We start from the raw sequence: 23,810 nt of genomic DNA on the forward strand, positions 1-23,810 counted from the left end.
AATAATTGTTTCAAATATCATTAATATCAAATACACACCAATTTCTTGATGTGAAATTACGAAAGTTTACACTTGTTTAACTATGAGTAGGTGTCCATGTTGGGGTAATATTTCCTGGTCGAAGAATATTTCAGAATATGTATCATTAACTTACTGATGAGGTTGTTTGTAGGAAAATGGAACTGTAATTCACCGTACCTTGCTAAACGTAACCTGATTACCTTTTCGTGGTGGTACAAACATGAATAATATCTATATGCCAATGCTTCAGAGCAAAAAATGTGCATTATCAGCTAGGAAATGCTTCTTTGAGCAGAAGAATGTTGATGGTGGTTGCGTGAAATGTACCCCAGCGAAAAAGGGGTATTATACCTTTCAGCTCCTTATATTAAACGACTGGGCGTACGTGCAACATTTATTAAGAATAATTTATGATCATGAATAATTTTAATGATGTGTTATTATATTTCAGAAAGTCGCGATGGGATAGAACTCTATGTGATGTCTTCTTTATCGAAGGTAACAATGATTCCATGCAATGAGTAAAGATTATACCATCACTGACATTTTATGCAGAAAGTTTGTAAACTTAGTAGACATCCAATTTTATAGTTCTGTAGCAGGTGCTTATAAAACTTATTTCATAACTAGTTATTTAGGCTGAAGTGGTCGTTGTCGGCTCAGGTACTACAGATATTTACCCCGGGTAAGCTTGTGTATACAGTTATGTGCCCTTAACAAGGTCAGAATACAGAAATGTACCTGGCATCTTGCATGGATGACGAGTCCATATTTCGCACCCCAATACTGAAACTGAATCTACTTGTTCCCATTTTACTGATTGCAAATGGAGTTGTGCTCCTTGAAATATTCGCTACCATGTATGGTCCTTTCTTACAGAAATCAATCAAATGTATCTAATACAACTGTATGACAGTTCCAATAAATGAACATACTGTAATGGAATTGTCCAAGGGCACCTAGGGCACCTTTACGTATACAGAAATGTACCTTTGATGCACATCTGTAGTACATGTGCCAACAAGAACTCCTTCAGCATTATTTATATTGAACCATTCAACTTTGTAATACAGGGCCTAGATTTTCGAAGCTGTGTTAGAGCTAAGATAGTTAGAAGTAATGTTAATGTGTGGCACTTATGACTACCGGTATTTTAGGTCTATGAGAGTTTTCAAAATCTAGGCCTTGAACTGTGAAATCGTATTTCAAAGGAACATTCAAATTATAAGACATGAGACTCTGATCATTTGGACAACATTATTTTGTATTCACATAAAGAACATACACTTTCCTTCGCATCGTAAAGCAGCTGTAATAGTCATGACTTTCTACAGGCACCATTGTATAGTGAACCATTTCAATATTTTACAACCTTGCATGAGTACTGGTACATGGATTCTTTAAGTTACTGGCATAAGGAGAGCTAACTTTATTTCCACCATGTGCCTGGAATATTGCTGAGTGCAGAGTAACACAACAATAAAAAACAAAAGCAGACCTTACTCATGTTGTATGACAGAAACTGACTTTTTTGTCATGGCTGCAGACATTATTTTGATATTTCTCTAGAGTTCCTCTTTTGGCTAATGCAAAATGCACTTGTAATCAGAATCTTAACAGTCTTAGTTTACATGTACCAAAGGTAAAGTGGGCTTTGTTGTAGTCTTTATGGCATTTGTGTTATCTGTGTGTTCTTAGACCAGCAGACCTCGATCTGAAAAAAAGACCAGCTACTGGTTACCTTCAGTTGTGATCGACAAATGTCTATCCACTAAGATAAGGCAGATCAGAAGTAAAGAAAAGTTGTGTGCTGCTTAAATAATATTGAAATGGTTCGATGTATGGAGGCAATTTGGTAGTAGAGTTATCTTTCAAAACAGGTAAGAAATCCCACTGCTGTTGTCAGTGACTGTTTTGCTTTTTCTTGGATGTCAAGTATAAAACAATAGTATACTACAAACAAAAACTATGGGAACAGTCTAAAATTTGAACCAGTTGTGTCACTGCAAGTTCTAACATTTCTTTTAAAGTTTCCATTAAGCACACACAAAGTTGCATTTACCCTAGAGTATACTGGGCTTGATTTAGTGTTTTGTTACTTGCACTGCTGCACCCAATATTTCAAAGTGCAACGTAGTTAATAGTCTAATTTGCACCAGGTGCAAGTCAGTTTTCTAATGCGTAAACCATTGAATAAAACCTCAAAATTTTGCTTGTAAATATTGTGGCATGAACTCATCATGTTTAAATTTACTATCAAATTTTAGGATGTTCCCATACTTTTTGTTTATAGTATAATCCAGTGGGCTACATTGCATTTATGCTGTTGTAATGTCTGACAGGGTCAGCTTTTGTTTGACATTTTTTAGTTTGTATTGTTATAATTCTTATATTTCTTAAAGTTTCTGATTTCTCTGTTTTTGCATTTCCTCAGGGGGATGAGAACTTTATGGCCAGCCAATAATTTAAGATGCACTGTGCATTGTACTTGTAAAGCTGAGGTCCATAACCTAACTAACTTCAGCATTACCAGTATTTTCAGCAGTGTATGAGATCTCCTGGTCACATGCTCAGGTCATGTGACTGTCACATGACCTTTCATCGACAGGACAAGCTTTGATGGAATATCGTCGTCATAGCTGGACCTCACTGATGATACAATTGATCATCGTTCAAATTAGTGTTTACTTGAAAAATGTTGCGATTTAGTTACTTGTGACAAAAATCTTTTTGAACTTGGTTTCAGTTGACTTTCATTCTCTTTTTTTTTGGCCAATTTTTTAGGTTTCATCTAAGACTCGTATGTTCTTTGTCTATAAACAGTTGTGAGCCAGTTTGATGCTGTTTGGCTGTTGCAAAGACTAAATCATAGTTAAGACTAAACTCAAAATGAGTGAACTTTCTATAAGTGGAACTGTGCAAAATAATGGCGATGAAGGGATTGGAATCACAGCAAGCAACTCCGACATGGATTCTGGTGAAGAGGAAGATGCCACACCATCATCACATCATATGTCCAACTCAAAATATGAAGAGTTGGACTGTGAAAATGATGCTGGAGGGCTAACCACTGAGAAAGGCAACAAAATTCACCTTCAGTCGCGAGAGGATGCCGAACCACCGAGGAAGCGACCCAGACGTGATCACACCAAGGATGTGAACGGGAAGATTGAGTTTGAAATTATCGATGAGATTGAGGCTGATGAAGAGGACCATGGGAACGGTGATGATAGTGATGATGATGAACTCTCGGATGACGAGATCTACGCGTGGCTGGAGGAGGGTGTAGATAAGAATGTCCAGGCTGAGAAGGATGACAGTATTCCAGTCGAGAGGGAGAAGGTGGTATTGAAGGGTAAATTGTTGACACATTCTCTATTTGGCCTGCCCTGCAGGGTAACTTACACCTGTCCAATTTGATCTCTCTAAATATATCTGAACTGACTTTTCTGTCCAGTCCTTGCATAGAAGAAGAGCTTGATAAGACAGGTCAGGAGCAACTCAGCATAGAGTTATTATGGCTCAGAAGAGTCATCATATTTTAGCAAATTAATGAAAATTAAATTTAAATTCAACCTGCGAGTTGTATGAAATTAACTGCCTGCATCACTTTCCTGTGTGCTTGGATGACATACCATGATAAGAGTGATTGACCTTTCACTCAAAGCAACAGCAAGTCAGTCTCATTATCTACCCATATTAGTTCTTTGCTGTAGTTTAAAGATACAAAGACAAAAACCTGCCAGTTATTGTAACTGCTGCTGAAGTTGATTAATTAGCTTTCTCTCCTTAGTCAGTGTTTCTATTATCCTGTACAAAGTGAGAATGTCTGTTGATTTCAAAGGCTGTCTGGTCATCATGTTCGGCAAATTTAAAATCATTTTTCTAATTACCTCTGTCAATTTTATTTCTCCTTGAAAAAGATGATGTTTACATAATGACATTGAGCTCTTGTCAAATAAACTATTAAAAAAACCATCAGGCTAAAGATAATGGCATTGATGCATTGCGATACCCCCTACATTTCTGATTGGTTGTTACGGTGCCATGAGTCGCGCAAAATGAATAGGGTAATCACTTGACTGGTAAAATGTACAAATGATTGGTATTTGAAATGCTAGCAGGTGATGTATTATAGTGTATATTCTGTGAAACGAAGACAAAAAATGTTTTTCCATGCTGACACCGATAATATGTCATGATGTAAGAATCGAGTATAAGAAATTGATTTCCTGAAGGGACAGGTACGATTCACCACTGACGAGAGTTAATTATAACGGCCCTAGCAAGTATGTCTAACATTGCAACAAATTTCTACAGACTAGTGGGATAGTGGTAACTTCTTTTTCAGCAGTTTGTTGTTTTGGGAATGTAATTGCAAGGCTGCCATGGAGAGTGAGGAGAGGTTATGTGTAATAATAATGCTATTTCAATGAGTCTTTATACGGAAATTGAGTCAGTACTAGGAAATAGAATTTTTAAATGAAAAAAATATTCATTTTGAGCTCTGCTGCTGCTAGGAAATATAATGAATATACATATTATATATTGTTGTATGTTAGAAGCTATGACGAATGTAATATCTAAATATTTACAGTAACTTACTAAACAATGTTTCAGAAAAGGGTCATGATCCATTTGACATCCTACCTGAAGGCTGGGTGGTGGTGACCCACAACAGTGGTATGCCAGTTTATCTTCACAAGGAGTCGAGGGTTTGTACCCTGGCCAGACCCTACTTCCTAGGACCAGGCAGCGTCCGTGTAGGTTTCACTACAGTGGTATTGATTTTGTTGGTTGATGTGTTTAACACCGCACTCAGCAATAGTCCAGCTATATGGCAGCAGTCTGTGAATCATTGAGTCTACACCAGTTAATTCAGTGATCAACAGCATGAGAAATGATTTACATAATTGGGATACTGAATTGTCAACCAAGTCAGCGAGCCTGTCCACCCAGTGCCGTTAGTCGCCTTAAACTACAGTCATGGGTTACCGAAGATGAAGTCTAACCTGGGTCTTACAGGGACACAACAGTAGAAGTGGGGACATTTTTAAAGTTTGAAACTTGTCCTACTTTGACGATATTTTTAAAAATATTGCCTATGGACATTAATTTGAAATATCGGTCGTTAAGAGGCAGTTCACCTCTACCCAACATTGTGATTGAAATAGATCACCTTCTCAGTGTAGTTGGTTTTGTAGGTAAAGTTCCCACCCTAAGCACAGATCATGGTTTTATTCCTGTGCCTGCTGATTTTGGGTTGCTGAAGCTTAGGTTTACACTGGATACATTACAAACAGGAATACTCCCGATACTGTTGAGGTTTATCTGTCTCCACTAACCATATACAGAACTAGATATGATTTGTTCATTTTTTATCTGTTAATCCCTGTTTTTTCTCCTCAGAAACACGACATTCCTCTAAGTGCCATTCCATGTTTACAATACAAGAGAGAGATAGAGAAGGAGGCTACAAATGATGCCAATTCTAATTCTGATGAGCCCGAACAAACAAAACTCAAAGAAAACAATGTTTTGGACACAAATGACGTGAAGCCAAATGTGCTAGAGGCAGGAAACACAATAAGTTGTGTGGAACCCACAACACCTCAACCGTCAAGGAGGACAGCAGGCATAATGGAGACCAACTCCAGTGGTCAGGAAACGTCATCTGCTTTGGCATTTGGCAGTGTCCGGAATATCTCCAAGACTGGTGCTAGTCAAGATGCAGATACGGACAGGACACCCACCAAGGAACCTGATTCAGAGAAATCAAGTTCTATGCTTGTTACAAATGCTATTTCTGATTCTGTGAAGTTGACTGTTGGTTGCAAGAATCAGTTAGTTACAAGTCAATCTGAAACCTGCCTGTTCAAACAGGTGCAGTCCAGTGGGAATGGTGATGCGGATGATATTGAAATGGAGGATGATGAAAATATACCTTGTGCTACAGCTAGTGCCACACCAGCTAAAGTTTCTGTTGACCCAGGGTCACTGAATGTCAAGGTCACTCAGAAAGGGGCATCCTTAGAAGAGAATGGCATGTCAGCAAGTAATATCAGTGGAGGAAAAGATTTAGGAAATGGTAGGATTTTACTTATAGTGTGCAGCAAAAACTAACCAATGAATTTTGCTTTAAACCCAAAAAAATGAATTGAATATAGTGAAATTAAAAAGATAAAGAATCCTAATAATTTTACCTTAGCAGATGAACTTTTAAATCTCAGTTGCTCAACAAACTGTCATTGTTTCAAACTGCGATTATTGGTTTGTATTAGATAGGGGTAAAATGAATCCCAAGAGCAAGCAGGTTTGGTCTAAGTCAGTGGTCATTATATAAGGCACATGCATTTGTTTCACTGTGCCAACTACTGCACTTACCCCCTTGTAATATAAACCAGTAATAGCAATTTGAATCTATCATTGTTTAGGGTGGAATTCATCGGTACGTTTTCACTCCAAACAGACTATGTAAGTCTGATGAATGAGGATAATTTATTACTTAAGGTTTTAAAAAAAAATATGCAGTTGGATATCTTTCTCTTACATGTCACGGAACATAGTTTTCATAGTCAAAGCTTTCTTAGCAACACGTATGATTCTTGTATACCCCAAATACATTTGCATGGTTAGTTCTATGTGAGAAAAGTAAAGGCCATGTTTGGTGTGTATGTATGTATGTATTTCGTACACTTTTCTTTCATGTGTATGGGAACTACAAACGAAACAAGTTTATTGTCAACTCAAAATGTACTTTTTGAGTTAGTGTTTATCTTAAAATCTGAGTGGTAATAAAATTTACTGAAATATTTTAGAAAGCTGACATGTCATTGGCTCAAGAAGCCATGCATCACTTCTTGAAACTTTACACCCATGGTTTACACCCACTGTATTTGAACTTTACACCCACTGTATCTGAACTGAGCATACATCATTGATTTTGGTGTGTATCAGAGCTGGCGGTTTACATCAAGGGAGACAACCCCTTGTACACATATCATGTTTTCTTTACCCTCAGTTAACAAATCTTCATGTAACACAGTTACTGGTAAACACATATAAGATGATCCACGACCTGACAAATGACCCCAATTTGCATACTTGGGAATGCCCTACAGAACGATCCACTTGAAACAAGGGGGAGACAGGATGTCTGACAAGTATCGAGAAGTTCATTTTCCCTGTGCGTTTCATGCATGAATTGTTATAGAACACTCGATCTGGGAACAGGTACAATCCCAACGAATTGAATCAACACAATATACTGAGCAAATATGTTTAGGACCACCGATCCATTTCACGAAGCAAATGACATTTTCCTGGGTTTTTTTCTTCAAAATTGTTGAAAATCTAAAATGCTTCTCAATGCCCCAATCATCTATTTGTCTTCGTCTTAACTAAAAGTTAGCGTGGAATATCAGTATCTTATGCCTGAAATTGCAGTCTTATGATTCAAAGGAATATGCGGTGTTGATTTCATGTCACGGTTAGCATGTATTGCACATGCATAATCGTCAAGCTACCTGTAGCAGCAGTTGGATGCACCAGTAGCACATCAAGGGAGATAACTGAGACCATATCTCAACCGTTGATGCATCACAAAGTTGTTTCCAATTTCAGGAGCTGTAGATGGTACAGCCCAAGGAGATCAACGATTGGAAGTGCATCCTGTCAAGGTTGAAAGTGCTGAAGAGAGGAGAAAGCAAGCTTCCTTAGGTATCCAATTTATGTAGAGATGGGCAGTGTCTCCAGTAGCCAATCTGTGAGGCTTAAAGGATTAGGTGCTTACGACAAGATTTCTTGATTGAATGCTTTTCATGATACTCATCTGATAACAATATACTTACATGTATGTCCTGAATTAATTTGTTAGGTTGTACAGTGCTATCCTTAAAATATTGCTAACTACAATGTTCAAGCATTTGCTCATTTTGTTATGTCTCATCTGGTATTTCCAACACATAAAAGAAGATCATGACCTTATCACCATTACATTATTTATGTTAATATTTCAGACCCACCGGCAGTTAGAGAATATTGCTCAAGACTGTTTGAATTTAGGACAATTACTGTTCGAAAATACAAGTAAGCTGATCTTCCATCAACTCTTTAATCACTGAAAATAATTGTTGTCAGTATGAATGATAGTTCACAAGGGAGTTCCGTGACAGAAAAGGTGTCAGATGATCTCCAAGAAGTTGATAAATAGCAATCCACATATAGATAAATATTTAGAAAGCATTTCAAGAGATTGTGACTGATAAATAGATTTCAGATATTCTGCTCCATCTGCCCAGAACCTGATGTTTGGCCCCAAATCAGCTGCAAATGAAAGTTAGTTTCAAAGGTTTCAAATTCACTATTAACGTACTGTTTTAATAGCTAAGGGTCTTTCATTGATGAGACCTGACCATGACCGCTAGAATAGTGGAAACCATTGCTTACTGATTATAAACAGGCCAGAAGAGCCTGTGTTGTGTTGAATTGCAGAGCTAAGAGGAATTAATTTATGTAAACAAGAAAATTAGGAAATCTGAAGGTGTAAGAAAATATTGAAATTATATGTGTGTTTATCTGTGAAAGGGACTTACTTCAGAATCCTAGATAAATTGCTGTCTTAGCTCCTTATTGTACTCTTTCCTGCCCTTCCTTTAGAAAAAATGATCTGTTATTGTCTCGTGCCTTGGAATGGGGGACTATGTATTCAGCAGATCTGTGTGTCCGTATGTATGTACGTCCTGATTCTTGTTAACACGATATCTCAAGAACTATTGTACCCATTGTTTTAAATTTGGTGACAGCTTATATTTGGGGATTATACAGAAACCAGTTGATTTTGGTGACCTTGACCTTATTTTCAAACTTATGTAAAAGCATATCTCAGAAAACGTTACCCTTGTAACATGGTGACTTACATGTTACTGTTCCTGCTGGAGCAGTATGCACTGTGTGTTTCCTTGTAGTGCACAAATCTTGATGTTTTCAGAACATGGCGTGACCGACGTAGACACATGACTCAGATGAAAAAACAATCCCGTCCAGAACTGGTAAGTAGATTCAGATCTGTTGAGGTAGAAGCTGTAAACTGAAATCAGCAGTCAGAATTAAGTGTGAAAGTAGAGAAGTTACTTAATTTTACAGGGTCCTAATTTAGGTTTTGCCCTCGTATACTTGAATCACGTGAAATGGGTCTAATAAGGTCTAACAATATCATTTTGGCATCGGTGATGTCATTTCCAAGAGACATAAGCCATGGTGTCTTCATTGTAGACATAGAACTCTCTGTTAATGTAGAAACTTTGAATCAATGTAATGCCAAAATATTAATTCTTCTTCTGATATCTGTATTGTTTTGACAATAAAACTACTTGACAAACATTTCTTTGGATGAAAAAGTAAAAGACACAAAGGTTAATTTTCATGTTACCTTGACCTTTAAGATTTTATCAGAAGGAACTGAGTTGTGATTAGCAGTAGTACAAACTTTGGATCAAAATGTTCTACTTCACCAAAATTTACATTTCTTACCATAGCCAATCAGCTAAGCTGCCCTTATAACCAAGCTTGCCAGTGTCAACAAAGGTAACGGTCGCAACTGCGAAGGTTTGCTTGCAGTGCGACTCATATTTTGGGGAAATCATACAGACAAATTTATAGGTCCGAAACTTAAGAAAAATATATGCAAGAACTCTTTCTACTTCTTTCAGAGAACCTGTGCATGGTTTATTTTGCCAAGTTTAATCGGTTAGATAATTTAAAAAGCGAAAGTGAGTTGTTACTGGTTCACTCAACTTCCCAGCGTAGACAACTGATTGGATAAAACATCAGCCAAGGGATGTAATAAATTTATCGGGCTGAGCTGTAGATGCGTCCAGGGTATAGTGGAGATTTATCGGAACGTTTACCCTGGAGATATCGAGGATGTGCTGCTGGAAAGGACGGGAAAAAGTTACGATATGTACAAGTTGGTATAAACTTGCCAATATTCGTGACATTGCAAAATTTTGATCACTTGCAGACTTGAGGCTTATCTACTTACCGTTTGATGATGTAAATAACCACCAAGTGTTATGCATCAGCGATCTCAGCAGAAAATGTGTTTTCGATGAGAATAGGAGACAGAACTATATCTTTAATGGATGTTTCCTAGTAATGGATGCCCCTGAAGAACCTCTGGAATGATTTATATTTTTGATTTCAGCCTCCCAACACAAAGCTCATCACTTGCTCCTTAAACGTCCAACTCAAACCTGGAGATTTCAAGTCCACCAAAAGGAAAGGTAACATATGATATGCATTGTTAAACCAGTTCAAGGTTAATAGTTGCAAATACAAGAGTTTAAAGTTTATTAATCATGCCTCACATTTCCTGTGATGTTCCTTACATAGGTTGTGGTTGTCAGAAAAGTAAATCTTAATTTGGGAACATTCCCAACATAACGTGCCGTGTGCATCACCTGGAATCGAGTGTATGCTAAACAGCATTCAGAATCGTTTGTATATGAACCGTTGCGAGCTAAAATGTTCAAAAGGTGTGTGTGGATTTGCGGGTCGGCTTTTGCAATTTGATAAGCTGTGTTCTGATTGGTCAATGTCAAAGGTTACCTGATGCGACCTCCCATAAGGTTTTGTTAGACTCAAAAGTGGAGTATTACGAAAAGTACTGAGGATAAGTTTACTTAGACTGTATTACTGAGAGAAATGCAAAATTGATTTGGAGTTTGGCATGATAGTATGCCTTTCAAGTACTCAAGGATGAAAATGGGAGCAAACACCAAGGGCACAATGACTCCCATGATTTGAACATACGTGCTGCTGAAGTTGTGACCGTGCATCACCTTCACTTGTTGCTTGACGTGTTTTATTTTCCAGAATTTCTCCTCAATCCCTCAGGGAAGTCATATGTGTGTATCCTTCACGAGTATGTGCAACACACTATGCGAGTCCAGCCAAGATATATTTTCAAAGAAATGGGTAAGGTTATTTTGTCTGTTTTTAATTTGTCATTCCTCAGAATGACTTTTGTAGGGGTTATTAAAATGGTCTGTGCACATTCATCTTTTCCGGAGTAGAACTTTAAAACTATTCAATATTTCTTCACCAAACTTGGCACATAGATAGGTATGGTCATGCACTGGTGCCTTTTGTTAGATTTGAAATTCTGAGTAAAATATTTGTTTGCATTTCCATGGCAACAAGTTTGGCTTTGACTGAAATTTGGTGGTAGTGCTCCTTTCTGGAGCAGAAGTTAAAAACCTTTCAATACTCTGCTTCCACTTTACTATGTACACACCAAAACATTTGACATAGCTATAAGTAGTACACATATTCAGGAAGTGTATTTTGCCATTGTGGGGAATATTGATGACTTGTCTTCTTCTTGTTTAATGCTACACCTTTCCAGCTTTATCTTTGTTATCAAGTCTGGACCAGAGAGACCAGTGATTGACATCATGAATGTCAATCAGCAGAATTAGGATATGATGATGTTATTTTGGTTTTTAGAAAGTGGAATCTCATTAAATAATTAATTTGGACAGCCCTGTTCTGCATACAATTTTCTGTGTTAAGAAATCATCTTTAGATTATTAATTATGTTGTTGAGTCATGTATCTGGAAACATAAAAAGCAGTGGTTTGATTTACTTCTGATGTTTTGTTATCAGTTCATATCACATGAAAAATAATCACAAAATGTAAGTTGCCATGACATCACTGAAATTGTGTATCAGTTGATTGCAGATATAAAATATATATTGCAATGTGTTTTTTCATGACATTTGAAGCAGTATATGCCATTATTTTCCTCATTTACAAACAACACTGAATTGTGAACACCCAATCACTTGTTTTCAGAAAGTGCCCTAACTCCTTACAGTGCTACAGTTGTGATAAATGATGTGGAGTACGGAGTCGGCTATGCATCCAGTAAGAAAGCCGCTAAACTCGAAGCTGGTGAGTTGGTTGTTTCGTCTCCAAAGTGGAAGAATATCAGTTCTGCATGTCTCCAATCACCACATATTATTTAAAACAAATTTAAATGCAGGTTAAAAGTACTGGTTCTCACTAATCATTTGTGATTGGATTCTGCATCTATGAAAAAATGTCAGATTTCATTTAACTCTCAGGGTCTCATTGGATAGTTAGCCCAGCATCAACCAATAACGTTCAGGGTTTGAGGGTTTGAGTTGAGTGAAAATTTTGTTCTGGCAGTTTTGAAGTAATTTAAATAGGTATTCAAATATTGAATCGTAATAGTGATAATGGTTATTGAAAATCAAAACTAAGGTTTGATTGGTTGAATCGAACTGAATTGTTGCAGCACTAGCGAGCACCAAGCTTACTAGGCTCATTTTGGGACAAACACCACCAATTATGTTCTGGGTTAATAATCTGGACATTCCAACACCCATGTCTGTGGATCTTCATGTTTTATTGCTTTGGTCTCTTAGAATTGGTCCACAAACTGGCCTAGCTTCAGAAAGAGGCGGATGCAGATATATCTAGAAACTAGTGAGAGAAAAGAGTATCTTTTGGTGTCATCGTTTCTATTTTATTTTATATTTCTTCCCATGAAATTGTAATGTCATGCTGTTTTGCTGATGGAGCTCACTCACATTTTGTAATATTGTGTGTTTTAGCCAAAGACACCCTCAACATTCTCATTCCGGAGATGAACAAGGTTACTGATGACCAAAAAGGGGAGGGAGAGGATCTGTCAGTAAGTGGAACAATTTGTATTCCTGGACACTTGTAGGCAGACAGAGTTTTATCTTGCTTGTGAAAGAGTTGGGATTATTGTTGTAGTTCAGCTAAATGATGCTAATGATCGAATCCTGTTTCAGTTCTTTGATGAAATCAAGATTGAAGATCCTCGGATTTATGAACTGGGGAACAAAGCTGGACAGCCTAGTCCGTATCAGATACTCTGTGAATGCCTTAGAAGGTAGGTCTGTGTAGAGCATGCAACAATTAATGAACTCAACACATATCCAATATGAAAATTTAGGCAATGCCCAACCCTAGCTGTAACTTGAGTTGGTGGTCATATCCCAGTGTTAGGGGTTTTCGATGGTATGAGACAAAAACGTAATTTTTATCTTTATTATCATTTTAAGTTTTGATTTTGCTAACCTTGAGTGATAAAGGTATATTCATCTATTTCACAAAAAAGTATCGTGTGTTTCCAACAAAGAGAGCTTTTATTATATCGTATCAGTGAAACTGCATTCGCTTGTCACATCCGGGTATTTTTGTATGTGTTTTCGATGGTGAGCCATACTTTTCCCTCCGCACTACGAGAGAGTGTTTTGATCACGTGGCTTCGTGTTTCATACATAACCTGTCACTAGCAGATGACTGATCTTGTTGTATTTTGCTCGCTATTTTTTGTTATACTGACAATTGATTTTGCATCTGCAGTGGTATTAACGATCAAGGGTAAATAATATTCTTGTTTATTTGCTCTTTACATAACTTAATTTCTTGATTTCAATTGTAAATAAAACGTCTCATGACAGGAACTGGGCATCCGCCCTACCGATGAATCTGTTTGTGCACTCCGATCACGCATATACTTCCTCGATATAGCGTTAGCAATGCAATCGTCGAAATCACCAGAACGTCGAATTCAGCTCGCTTTGGGATATTTCAACCAAAATATACAGCAAGTGACCGGAGCAAGAAATATAACCCAGTTCGGTTTTACAAGCTTGCTCTGGGGCAGTGGGCTAGCATCTGGACGTCTGATCAAAGACCTGTGTTCGATTACCTACATGGGTACAATATTTGAAGCCCATTGCTGATGATGCCCACCATGATATTACTTAGATATTGCAGTAAGCGGCTTTAGACCATACTCTCTCACTAACTAGCTTGTTCCATTGTGTTTGAAATTCACAGATCAAGAAGTCTGTAACGTAAAAATCTTGGTAATGTAAAAGTACTTGGAATGAATCAAGGGTTCTAAGGCCCGTTGAATGTGGATCAGAAGAAGCTCATGGCTTTGTTTCTTCAGTGGATTTTATGCTACAAATATGGAAATATGACCACATAATTTGTGTAGTTCTCAGAACATATTCAGTGTGATTCCATTACAGATATTGAGGACTCAGCTAGCCATAGTGGGGGTTATAGGGCAAAGCTATATCTCAAAGTTCTGTGGTGATGCTCTTATTCTAATGTTTGCTTGTCATGCCCCAAAACCTGTGTTCGATTCCCCATATGGGTACAATGTGTTGAGGCCATTTCTGGTGTCCCCCACTGTGGTATTGCTGGAATATTGGTAAAGTGGCAAAAACCTAAGTTACCCACTCTGTAAGATAAATGATTCAACAAATGATTGTGTTAACTGAAGTAATGTGCACTCCCTGCTTTAATCAGACATAAGTATTTTCTGCAGATCAGCGGATTACTCCGTGATTTTTGTTTCAATTTGAACATTTTTTAGACTGAATTAAAGATCTCAAACTAAATTTTTAGTGGTTTATTTTGCTTCGCCGTTCTCATGTCTGATTATTCCCAGAGTCAGTCTTGTTTTAAGGAAAACTTGCAGATGTATTATGCCCACAATCCCTAACTGTTCAGGTATTTATCTAACAGTTAAATTTGGAACTGCTAATAGTGTCATCTAACTCTAGTGTTCTGTTCAAGGTGGTGTTAAACCAAATTCATTAATGCTCCTTTGGATCAATTTGTGGGACTGACAGGCATCTTGAATTAGTGCTGTAACTGTCGTGTGTAGGGATTGGATTGAGTGGGCTGGTCTCTTTTATGCTTGGGTTGACTGGATCAACAGGCATCTTGATTTAGTTCAGTAACTATCTTGTGTACAGGTTGGGTAGACTTGGTTGATCTCTATAAAACTTGGGTTGACTGTTAGCAGGCAGGCATCTTGATTTAGTTCAGTAACTATTGTGTGTAAGGATTTGGAAGACTTGGTTGATCTCTCTTACAGTTGGGTTCACTCTGTTAGCAGGCGTCTTGATGTAGTTGAGTAACTATTGTATGTAAGACTTGAGCGACTGTTCCAGGAACTACGGTCTGGGTGAGACCCACTGTGAAATGGTTCACTGTGTCAGCAGGCATCTTGATGTAGTTGAGTAACTATTGTATGTAAGACTTGAGCGACTGTTCCAGGAACTACGGTCTGGGTGAGACCCACTGTGAAATGGAGATGAAGCAGCTCAAACATCAGAAGAGTGAGTTCACCATGACCGTTGGCAAACACACAGCTACAGTAAGTGAAGCAAGACGTCCAGTCCGCATTGCTCTATGTTCACCAGTCTTCTTGATGAGTTTTGTTGTGACGAGACTTGTGAAAAATGTGATAGCCCTGGAAGTTTTCAGGGTATAAAACTACCAACAATTTCAGCCTGACCACAGGACTGGTTAGATATAAAACTTGTCAGCCCTGACCAAAACTTACTTACCCTCAAATAATTTAGGTTTGACTTGCGAGTTAGTTTATCATCCATTTGGAATTCATCATGTATATTTATTTGTTAATTAATAATGATTTAATACCCTGAAATATTATGAATATCTTCATATACATGCTTAAATTTTGCCCTGACCATTAGGTAAGTGAATTTGAGAATCTTGCAGTCTGTGTTGAAAATAACCTCTCCCGGGCAGTTGGGCAAGCAGGTATTTCGAAGGCTGGTGTTTTAATTTACTGTTTAGAAGAATGTTAAGAGTATGTCATTTTTTCTTGTGACTATTTTCAAGCTCATGTTGCTACAGCTCTGAAGACTCCTACTGACTGAAATGTTCCAGAGTGAAATTCTGCTAGTGGCCATGCAATATGTTTCATATTGTTGCATTCTTTTGCAGGTGATTGCTAAGAATAAACGAGATGGGAAACAGAGAGCTGCTCAAGCCATACTTCAGGTATATTCCTGTGATTAAAAGTATGGGTCACGATTCATATGCACCTTTAATCTCTCTTTGAGATTTCCTTTATTATATATTTTATTCTTGTACTAAAGGCAGATTACAACATTTGTTAATAGCACCAAACTATTTACATTCTCAGTGCTACGATGATTGAAACTCTCATACTCTATCATAGTCATAAGATGGTCTGAGTCCTACGATGATTGTAAGTCTCATACTCTAACATAACTGTAAGATGGTCCTAGTGCTATGATGATTGTAACTCTCACACTGTAGCATAGTCAGAAGATGGTCTTAGTCCTGCGATGATCGTAACTCTTGTACTCTAACATAGTCAAAAGATAGTCTTAGTGCTATGATGATTTCAACTCTCAAACTATAACATAGTGCTAATATCAATTTACACCCAGATGTAAATGAAAAGTGATCTTTTCATCCAAAAACTACCATCTCTCTCAACAGCCTGTTTGACTGTTTCAGAAACTGCATTCCCATGTCACCAGCTGGGGCTCTCTGCTGAGACTTTACGGGAAATGTTCAGAAAAATATTTTGCGGAGAAGGTAAGAATGGACTGGGAACCTTTCTGTAAGCTGGTCAGCTGCATGTGGAGAATTGGATGTCTTTTGTTGGCCATTAGTCTGAACATGTTTGGGATAAAGCCATGTGCAGAATAGTCTTAAATTTCAAACTGATTTTTAAAAAGATGTTTTTCCATACACTGTAGAAATTTCCATTTTTGAGTCTGCAGCCATTGTTCATGTTTTGTAACTGCTGTTGCTGTGCAGATCTGAGCAAACTGTGGGAAATTATTCGTCTTAGTTCAGATTTGCCGTAAAAAGCAACCATCCTTTCGAGGTAATCCAGGTTTTGTGTGCAAGAGAGAGATATGCATCCAAACATTTCCTGAACATTTCCGAATTTGTTTTCATCATCTGTTTCTTTCTTGGCGTCATCATTTGCATTTTACAGTACACATATTTAGATGGAACCATTGGAAGATTGTTTGGTTGTACAATATGAGAGTAACACCAGTGGTATAATACAGCTATTGCTGAATTCATGTACCTGTGGAAGCAGATGTGTATATATGGAGGCACTTAACTGTTTGTCTGTCCTATGTTCTGACATCACATGTTTTGGGTGTTGACAGTCCACTGTGATTCTTTCCAGAAAGACGAAATGAATATTAATGAGCTCCAAGCTCAAGTAAAAGCAAACCGTCCAAACAATGCCATTCTCGACAAACTGAAGGAAGAAATGACCAGACTACACACGCAGAGGGTGAGTGGCATCTTGATACCTGTCGGAAGACTTTCTTCTGTATGCAGAAATCTCTTTAGACAAGGTCTTGATTTCCCAGTCCCAGTACTATTCTCCAGTCCTGTTGCCAGTATCCATGCCCCGAGTTTCAGTTCAAAGTATCCCCAAACCCACTTTACAGTATCCAGTACCATGTCTTCAGTACCCAGGCCCTGAATTTCACATCCAAGTATCACCAAACCCACTTTACATTATCTAGTACCCTGTCCTCAGTACATAGTGCCCAAATGTCAGTTCAAAGTAACCGAATCCATTTTACAGGACCAGTATCATGTCCTCAGTACCCAGGCCTTGAAATTCAGGTCCAAGTATCCCCAAACCCACTTTCCAGTATCTATACCATGTCATCAGTACCTAGTGCCCAAATCTCAGTTCCAAGTACCCCTGGCCCACTTTACAGTACCATGTCCTTAGTACCCAGGACCCAATTCTTAGTTTCATGTACCTCAGCCTACGTTTCAGAATCCAATCATATGTCCTTAGTACTCAGCACCTGGTAGCCAAATCTCAGCTCCAAGTACCCCTAACCGATTCTGCAATACCCAGTACCACATGCTCACTTCTCAGTTCTTCAGTACTCAATCTCCTGTCTCTTCTCCTGTCCCAAGTCTCAGCCTCTAATACCCATGTACCCTTTCTCTAATCCCCAGCAGTGTGTGAAATAGTTTCCAAATGTTGCTCGCCCAACCAGCTATGTCCGAAAGTTACTAGCCCGCAACATAATTCATTGGCTTGAAATTTGAATGTAGGAACTAAGCAAAAGATTACAAAAACAAATGGCCCCCATGAAAATTCGCTATCTAGTCAGACCAGTGACTGGCCCAGCTGGATTTTTACTAGCCATGGGCTAGCAGGCCAGTGGGTATTTAGGGCACCCTGTTCCCTAGTCTCAACTCCAGTCCTTAGCCTCAGCCTCTAATATTCCAGTACCCTATCTCTACTCCCCAGTGTAATTCCAGTGTGCTCTGCCTTCCCATGCCATTTGTCTCTTGTGTTTTGCTTCCAGTGCCGAATTTCCAGGGTCCAAACCAAATAACTCACACCAAAGTCAATTAATCCAAAGTCCCCTCACTGAATTCTCAAGCCATATTATTTTATGAAGGCACAAAGCCATTTCAGGTGGTCAAGTATAACCTAAGCTGTTTTTGACCATTTTCAAACTGACATTTTGCACTCATAGCCTATTCATAGATCTGTCAATTTTAGCTTGCCAGAGAGGTACATGATGTCATGTAACTGTTATGATACTTCAGCTGCTGACTTGGTTTGTAATGTGCATCACACTAGAGTGTATTTGATTCTCAGATGAGACTGAACCACTAAAGATAACAGAATCTGTTCTTTACTGGAGAGGATGAGTGAGTGAGTTTATTTTGATGCTGCTCAGTAATATTCCAGCTATATGGCAGTGTTCTGTAAATAAGCAGATCTGGACCAGACAGTCCAGTGATCAACAACATGAAAATTAATCACATCTGTGATGTGATGACATGTGTCAACCAAGTCAGCGAGCCTACTGAATAGGTGTGTTTAAAAGATTCAACATATGTTACACATAATTAGAGGTAATAATTCTGGCTATGATAATTAACATGCATACTCATCAAATCATGACATTGTACGTTTTACATTCTGTTTAATCTGAATTGTGTTTCTTGCAGGGGGCCATCCAATCCAAGGGCAAACTGCGTGTTGAGACCACCGAGCTGCCAGCCAAAGTTCCCAGCCTAGACTTATAAACCTGTGTCTTATCTTTCACTGCCAGTACAACCCTCTGAGAGAAAATATTCCTGTTTTATGCAATTAGTCTCTTTTATATGCCATTTTGTTGCATAATGTGAATAATCATTTTTCAGAAATGGACTGTCACATTGATGGTGCCAAATTTGCTTTTACAAACCTACATTAACTCGTTCAGAGAAGATGGAGAACTGAGGGAGAAACCAGAAGAATCTAGTGACTGTAGACACTCCAGAAATAACATGTCACCCGAAAAAGAAAACTCTCAAATGATGCATCTAAGTCTCAAGATCCAGGATGTAGAGGGGCAGAGCACCGTTCCTCAAAGCGATCATTGCACTATGACAGTCGTAAGTCCATATCAGTGTATGGGAGTTGTTAGATCAACTAATCGCTATGATTGCTTTGAGGATGCTTGGACTCTGATTAGTCCGCTATGTGTCTGGTATTGTAACAAACTGTTCCTGAAATCTTACGATTTATAATCTCTGGTAGTCTTCTGAAGACTGAGTAGGGTCTGTATTGTTCAAAACATTTACCATTTTGGACGTTGCAATGTCCCAGTTCTGCAGCTCTAGAGAGTATTTCAGTAAGGGACCATTCGTAATTTATAGCTAGAAGGATTGATGATGATTGTTTTGGAGAGGCATGTACTATTTGAATGAACCTGCCTATAATTTATGTACAAAGTAAGTGATATTGGCCAAGTAAGAAAAAAGCTGATTCAAATTTATGAATTTATGATATAAGTATATATGTATATTAAAGTAGAATCTCTGTTAAATCTAACTCTGAATGTGTTAGATTACAGTGAGAGTGTAATCCAGTTCATTTTTTTGTGTTTCCCATGAAATATTTTTGACAGATTTGAAGCTGACAAATCAAAATAGCTCAAGGACAATAATTCCACAAATAAGTCAGAAGCCTCTTTCCAAGGATCAATCATCTCTTTGGGAGATATCATGATTTTTGAAGCTCTCTTAGCACCAAGATAGTTATAAGTTAATGTATAACACTTACAACTATTTTAGTACTAAGAGAGCTTTGAAAATCGACACCCAGATCCTGATATTCCAAATCCCAATTTCAAACAGACTTTTTCACCATTTGCCTGCTTAGGAAGCCAAGATAAATCTCTGTTCAGGCAACATACTTTCTTCCATTGAGACCATTTTTGTAGCAATTTGCCATTTTTCATAATATCCATAAGGCATCTTGTACCCAGCAGGTTCCTTGACAATGAATAGGGATGAGGCTGTGAGAATTACGAATTGTCTCTGATCCCTGTACATGTTCTGTGTGTGAAGTGTTAGCTATTTTAGTTTAGTCAGTAGTTTTGTGGGTCATATATTTGGGTTAAAAAACTGGTTTTGATATTATTTCTACATGAACATGAAGGTTTTACAGTTACTAACTGAAGAGGAACTTTTTTCTCATTACCATATACGAGCCATTTATAATGCATGTTTGTTGAAGCTAAACTAAGGATCAGATTGCAGTATTTGGTTTTCTGGGTATATATATATAATCAGCATTGAGTTGGGCAGGAGTATTGTAATTTTAATATTGCACCTGATACTTATTCCTTTCATTAATCTTGGTAATAATTATGATAATTAAAGCATCTGCACAGCACATAATATCAAAACAGTGATGGTCAGTGTTGCTGTTAGATTTACCCAAGTGAGTGGATAAATATCCATTCGATATTCATTCTCAAATCCCTTGGGATCACACAACCCCAGCGGTGACATGCTAGATGTTTAACAGTCACAATATGACCTTTTCCAGCCGGGTACCCACTGCCTGCCAAGATCACAAACGATATGGCCGGCCTGGTCAGTTTGAAAAAAGCTGAAAACATGAAAATCATGTTAATTGTGGCATCATTCCTGTATTTCAAATAGTATTATATCTATTGTGAGTGATTGTGTGTGTATATTGAGCTTTAAGGTTATTTATTCAATGCCTAATTCCAGCTTTGCCACCCTACATATCCAACTTACCTGTAGTATATATTCCATATTTTCTAAATAGTATTATTGATGTTTGTACTCTGCTTCTGTCGTTGAAATATGTCAGTTTCTGCTACGAGGTGATGTTGTGTAAATCTATTATATGGTACCATGTTCCAGTGTATACCAAGATGTCTGTTGTGTTGAAGGTGATATGATCTGTATCATAAAACATGATGGGAAATAATTGTAATGTGAGTGGGGCTGGATGTCTTCTCTGAGTTGTAACACACAAAAAGATATTAAGAAACAGTGTTTCCTTATTTGAACACATTTGGTAAGACAGAAAACTTTGCATTGCTGAATCACTTAAATTGTTTTACCTGTTCTTCAGGTACTGTCAGTTTTAGTGCAGTTCAACACTTATTTGAATCAGATAGGACTCAGTCTAAGAGATGCAACAGGGAAAATCCATTATCCACCATATTCTGAATCTTAAAGAGATGCAACAAGGAAAATCCATTATCCACCATATTCTGAATCTTAAAGAGATGCAACAGGGAAAATCCATTATCCACCATATTCTGAATCTTAAAGAGATGCAAAAGGGAAAAGACCACCATCCACCATATTGTTTCTGTGTATTCTGCTCAAATAAGAATCCTCATTTTAAAACTTGAAAAAATGTTTCCTTGTTGTTTACATGAGCAATTTCACTTTCTTAAAACAAACTGGATTATGTTTCCAACTACTCTAGAATGGAAAATTATTTATAATACGTAAAATGTCAGATGTGGCAGATTACTGTGAAGTTTCTACTGTTTGTCTTTTGCCACAAATGCCTCTTTCTCAAAGGCAATGCAGTGTACTGTTCAAACTCACAAAACTCACTAACTCAGTTGATTGTTGGCTAATAGATTAGAATATTGGTGTGAAATTAACATATATATTTTCTTTAGTATAGCGTGCACCCTTATATAAACTGCAACCTCTCTGGAAAGTTATATATCTGTATCTGTCCATTCTGAGGTTACATATTAGCATTTTGCACAAGTATTAGCAGAGCACAGAGCTCCAGAGAAGTATTTACACACAAACAAGATTAACTGTATACAAAACTCAAAAATATTTAAGTTTATTTCTGTCAAGATTTATTTTTGTGCATGGTCATACTGATTTCAATATTTAATCCTTGATAAAAGGCACTATTTCACACCACACCTCTGTTAAAAAAAATATGCATTACTCTGAATAATACTATGAGCCTCAGGGAAACTACCATGTAATTTGTTCTTCCCCACACACCCCTCTACCCACCAAATATTATTGCAAGTGAAGCCATAGAGTTATGTCCCTAGAAGTGCTCTTTACAAATATTCTATCATTCATTTGGAGACAGAACTCTGTCCTAGACAAAAACGTATGCTCAACTTGTGATTGAAACCAGTTCAACAAACGCTGACAGCTTTTAATGAGCAGTTGTTTACTTTCCATATATGGCAAGTGTTCTCTGTTTGGAAGCTGCTGGCATAGAGGTCTCAATTATTGATTTCAGGCAAGTCGTAAGGGATAATAGGTCTTTTATTGCTTCAGTAGGAAGCCAAAATGAGTGTGTATGCTGCCAGTGTATATATAATACAAGCCAAAATATTGTTAATAATATGTGAAATGGTGCCTTTAAAAAGTATTGAGATATAATTCCTTTGTCAAATATTTGACTAATGGTAATTTCATGCATTTGTGTCACAACCAGGCCGCACTCTCTTGTATACGTCTCAAAGTCCAAGACCAACAGTTCTTTCCTGTTACTTTCGTTAATATGGCATACTGTGACATGCTGACTAAGGAATAGAAAAAAAGAAGCTTGTTGTCCTTTTTAGGGTAGCATGTATTCATATTTTTATACAATTTGTTGTGTAGAAAACCCTGGCTTTTTGATATTTATGTTGAAACACATTCAGTAAGACATTTCAGATTGCTCTTTACATTCTTTAAAACGCCTTGTGAATACTGCAACTGAGCATTTCATTTCACCTACTATACCCACACAGTTTACATTAGCTTGACATTATATATGGCACAAGTTTGTGACTGAGAAATGTAAATTAGCTTTAAAGTATGATAAAGAGCACTTTCAAGGTTTTAATATTTTCAACATTGACTTTACTTATTGGTAAAAATCCATGGACTGTGTAAAGAAAGTGTCAGGTACTTTTCAGTCTCATGTACGTATTCTTTGAAGAAAGTTAAGTGCTATTCTTTATGTTTGCACTTTTTTTTATTGATTAATTAGTAAAAAGTATAACATGCCTCAACAAATGGTATGGCCTTTCATGCTTAAATAACCATTGTCACTTCCAGTGGATATGACATAACTGATTGTTTTAATTTTGTTTTCAATGTCATTTTGTAAACAAACACAAAGAAAGTTAATAGAAAATGAATGCTGGATATGTTCCCGTATATGTCAATATGTGTCATTTATAGAACATTGGCTTCCTACACCTACGGTCTGTTTTGTTTCATCCTCATGGGTGCCGTTTGCTTTATAAGTTCTTTTTGTTCCAACAATTGCAATAAGTAGTGCTAAAAGAGGCTTAAAACATTTTACCTACTTTTTTGTTTGTGTCTTCTTTTTTAAATAAAGTATTTATCTGGCATTCCAAGACAAACTTCATTTCTTTCATTATGATCTGCACATAACTCATTCATTCGTTCTGTACAGTGGAAGCTGTTTCAACCGGCACTCATCAGGACTGAAGAAATAATCCGGTTTAGACAAAGTGCTAGATTATAGAGTGATGGTAAATGTACAAGCCATTGATGGGGCTGAGATTTTATACCGGTGACGACAACTTGCTGGACTGGACAGAT

General features: G+C 37.5%; 1 protein-coding gene across 1 annotated transcript; it reads left to right on the plus strand.

The window, feature by feature from the left end:
* Nucleotides 1-79: 79 nt before the first annotated feature.
* LOC137299004 (microprocessor complex subunit DGCR8-like) lies at nt 80-23,596 on the plus strand. Its single transcript, XM_067831469.1, has 18 exons — nt 80-104; nt 473-519; nt 2,845-3,376; nt 4,642-4,784; nt 5,431-6,109; nt 7,645-7,740; nt 8,040-8,109; nt 9,011-9,071; nt 10,226-10,304; nt 10,897-10,998; nt 11,880-11,978; nt 12,665-12,744; nt 12,869-12,969; nt 15,162-15,261; nt 15,858-15,914; nt 16,401-16,481; nt 17,092-17,202; nt 18,903-23,596. Exons 3-18 carry the CDS (start codon nt 2,911-2,913, stop codon nt 18,978-18,980), a joined length of 2,403 nt encoding a protein of 800 aa, XP_067687570.1. The 5' UTR covers nt 80-104; nt 473-519; nt 2,845-2,910; the 3' UTR covers nt 18,981-23,596.
* The last annotated feature ends 214 nt before the right edge of the window (nt 23,597-23,810 follow it).

The sequence above is a fragment of the Haliotis asinina genome, chromosome 1 (assembly GCF_037392515.1).
Source record: "Haliotis asinina isolate JCU_RB_2024 chromosome 1, JCU_Hal_asi_v2, whole genome shotgun sequence".
NCBI classification, from domain to species: Eukaryota; Metazoa; Mollusca; class Gastropoda; order Lepetellida; family Haliotidae; genus Haliotis; species Haliotis asinina.

Coding starts and splice junctions, on each gene's coding strand:
- LOC137299004 (XM_067831469.1), top strand. CDS start 2,911: ATGAGTGAACTTTCTATAAGTGGAACTGTGCAAAATAATGGCGATGAA. Junction 3,377..4,641: donor GGAGAAGGTGGTATTGAAGG/GTAAATTGTTGA, acceptor ACAATGTTTCAG/AAAAGGGTCATGATCCATTT. Junction 7,741..8,039: donor GAGAAAGCAAGCTTCCTTAG/GTATCCAATTTA, acceptor TTAATATTTCAG/ACCCACCGGCAGTTAGAGAA.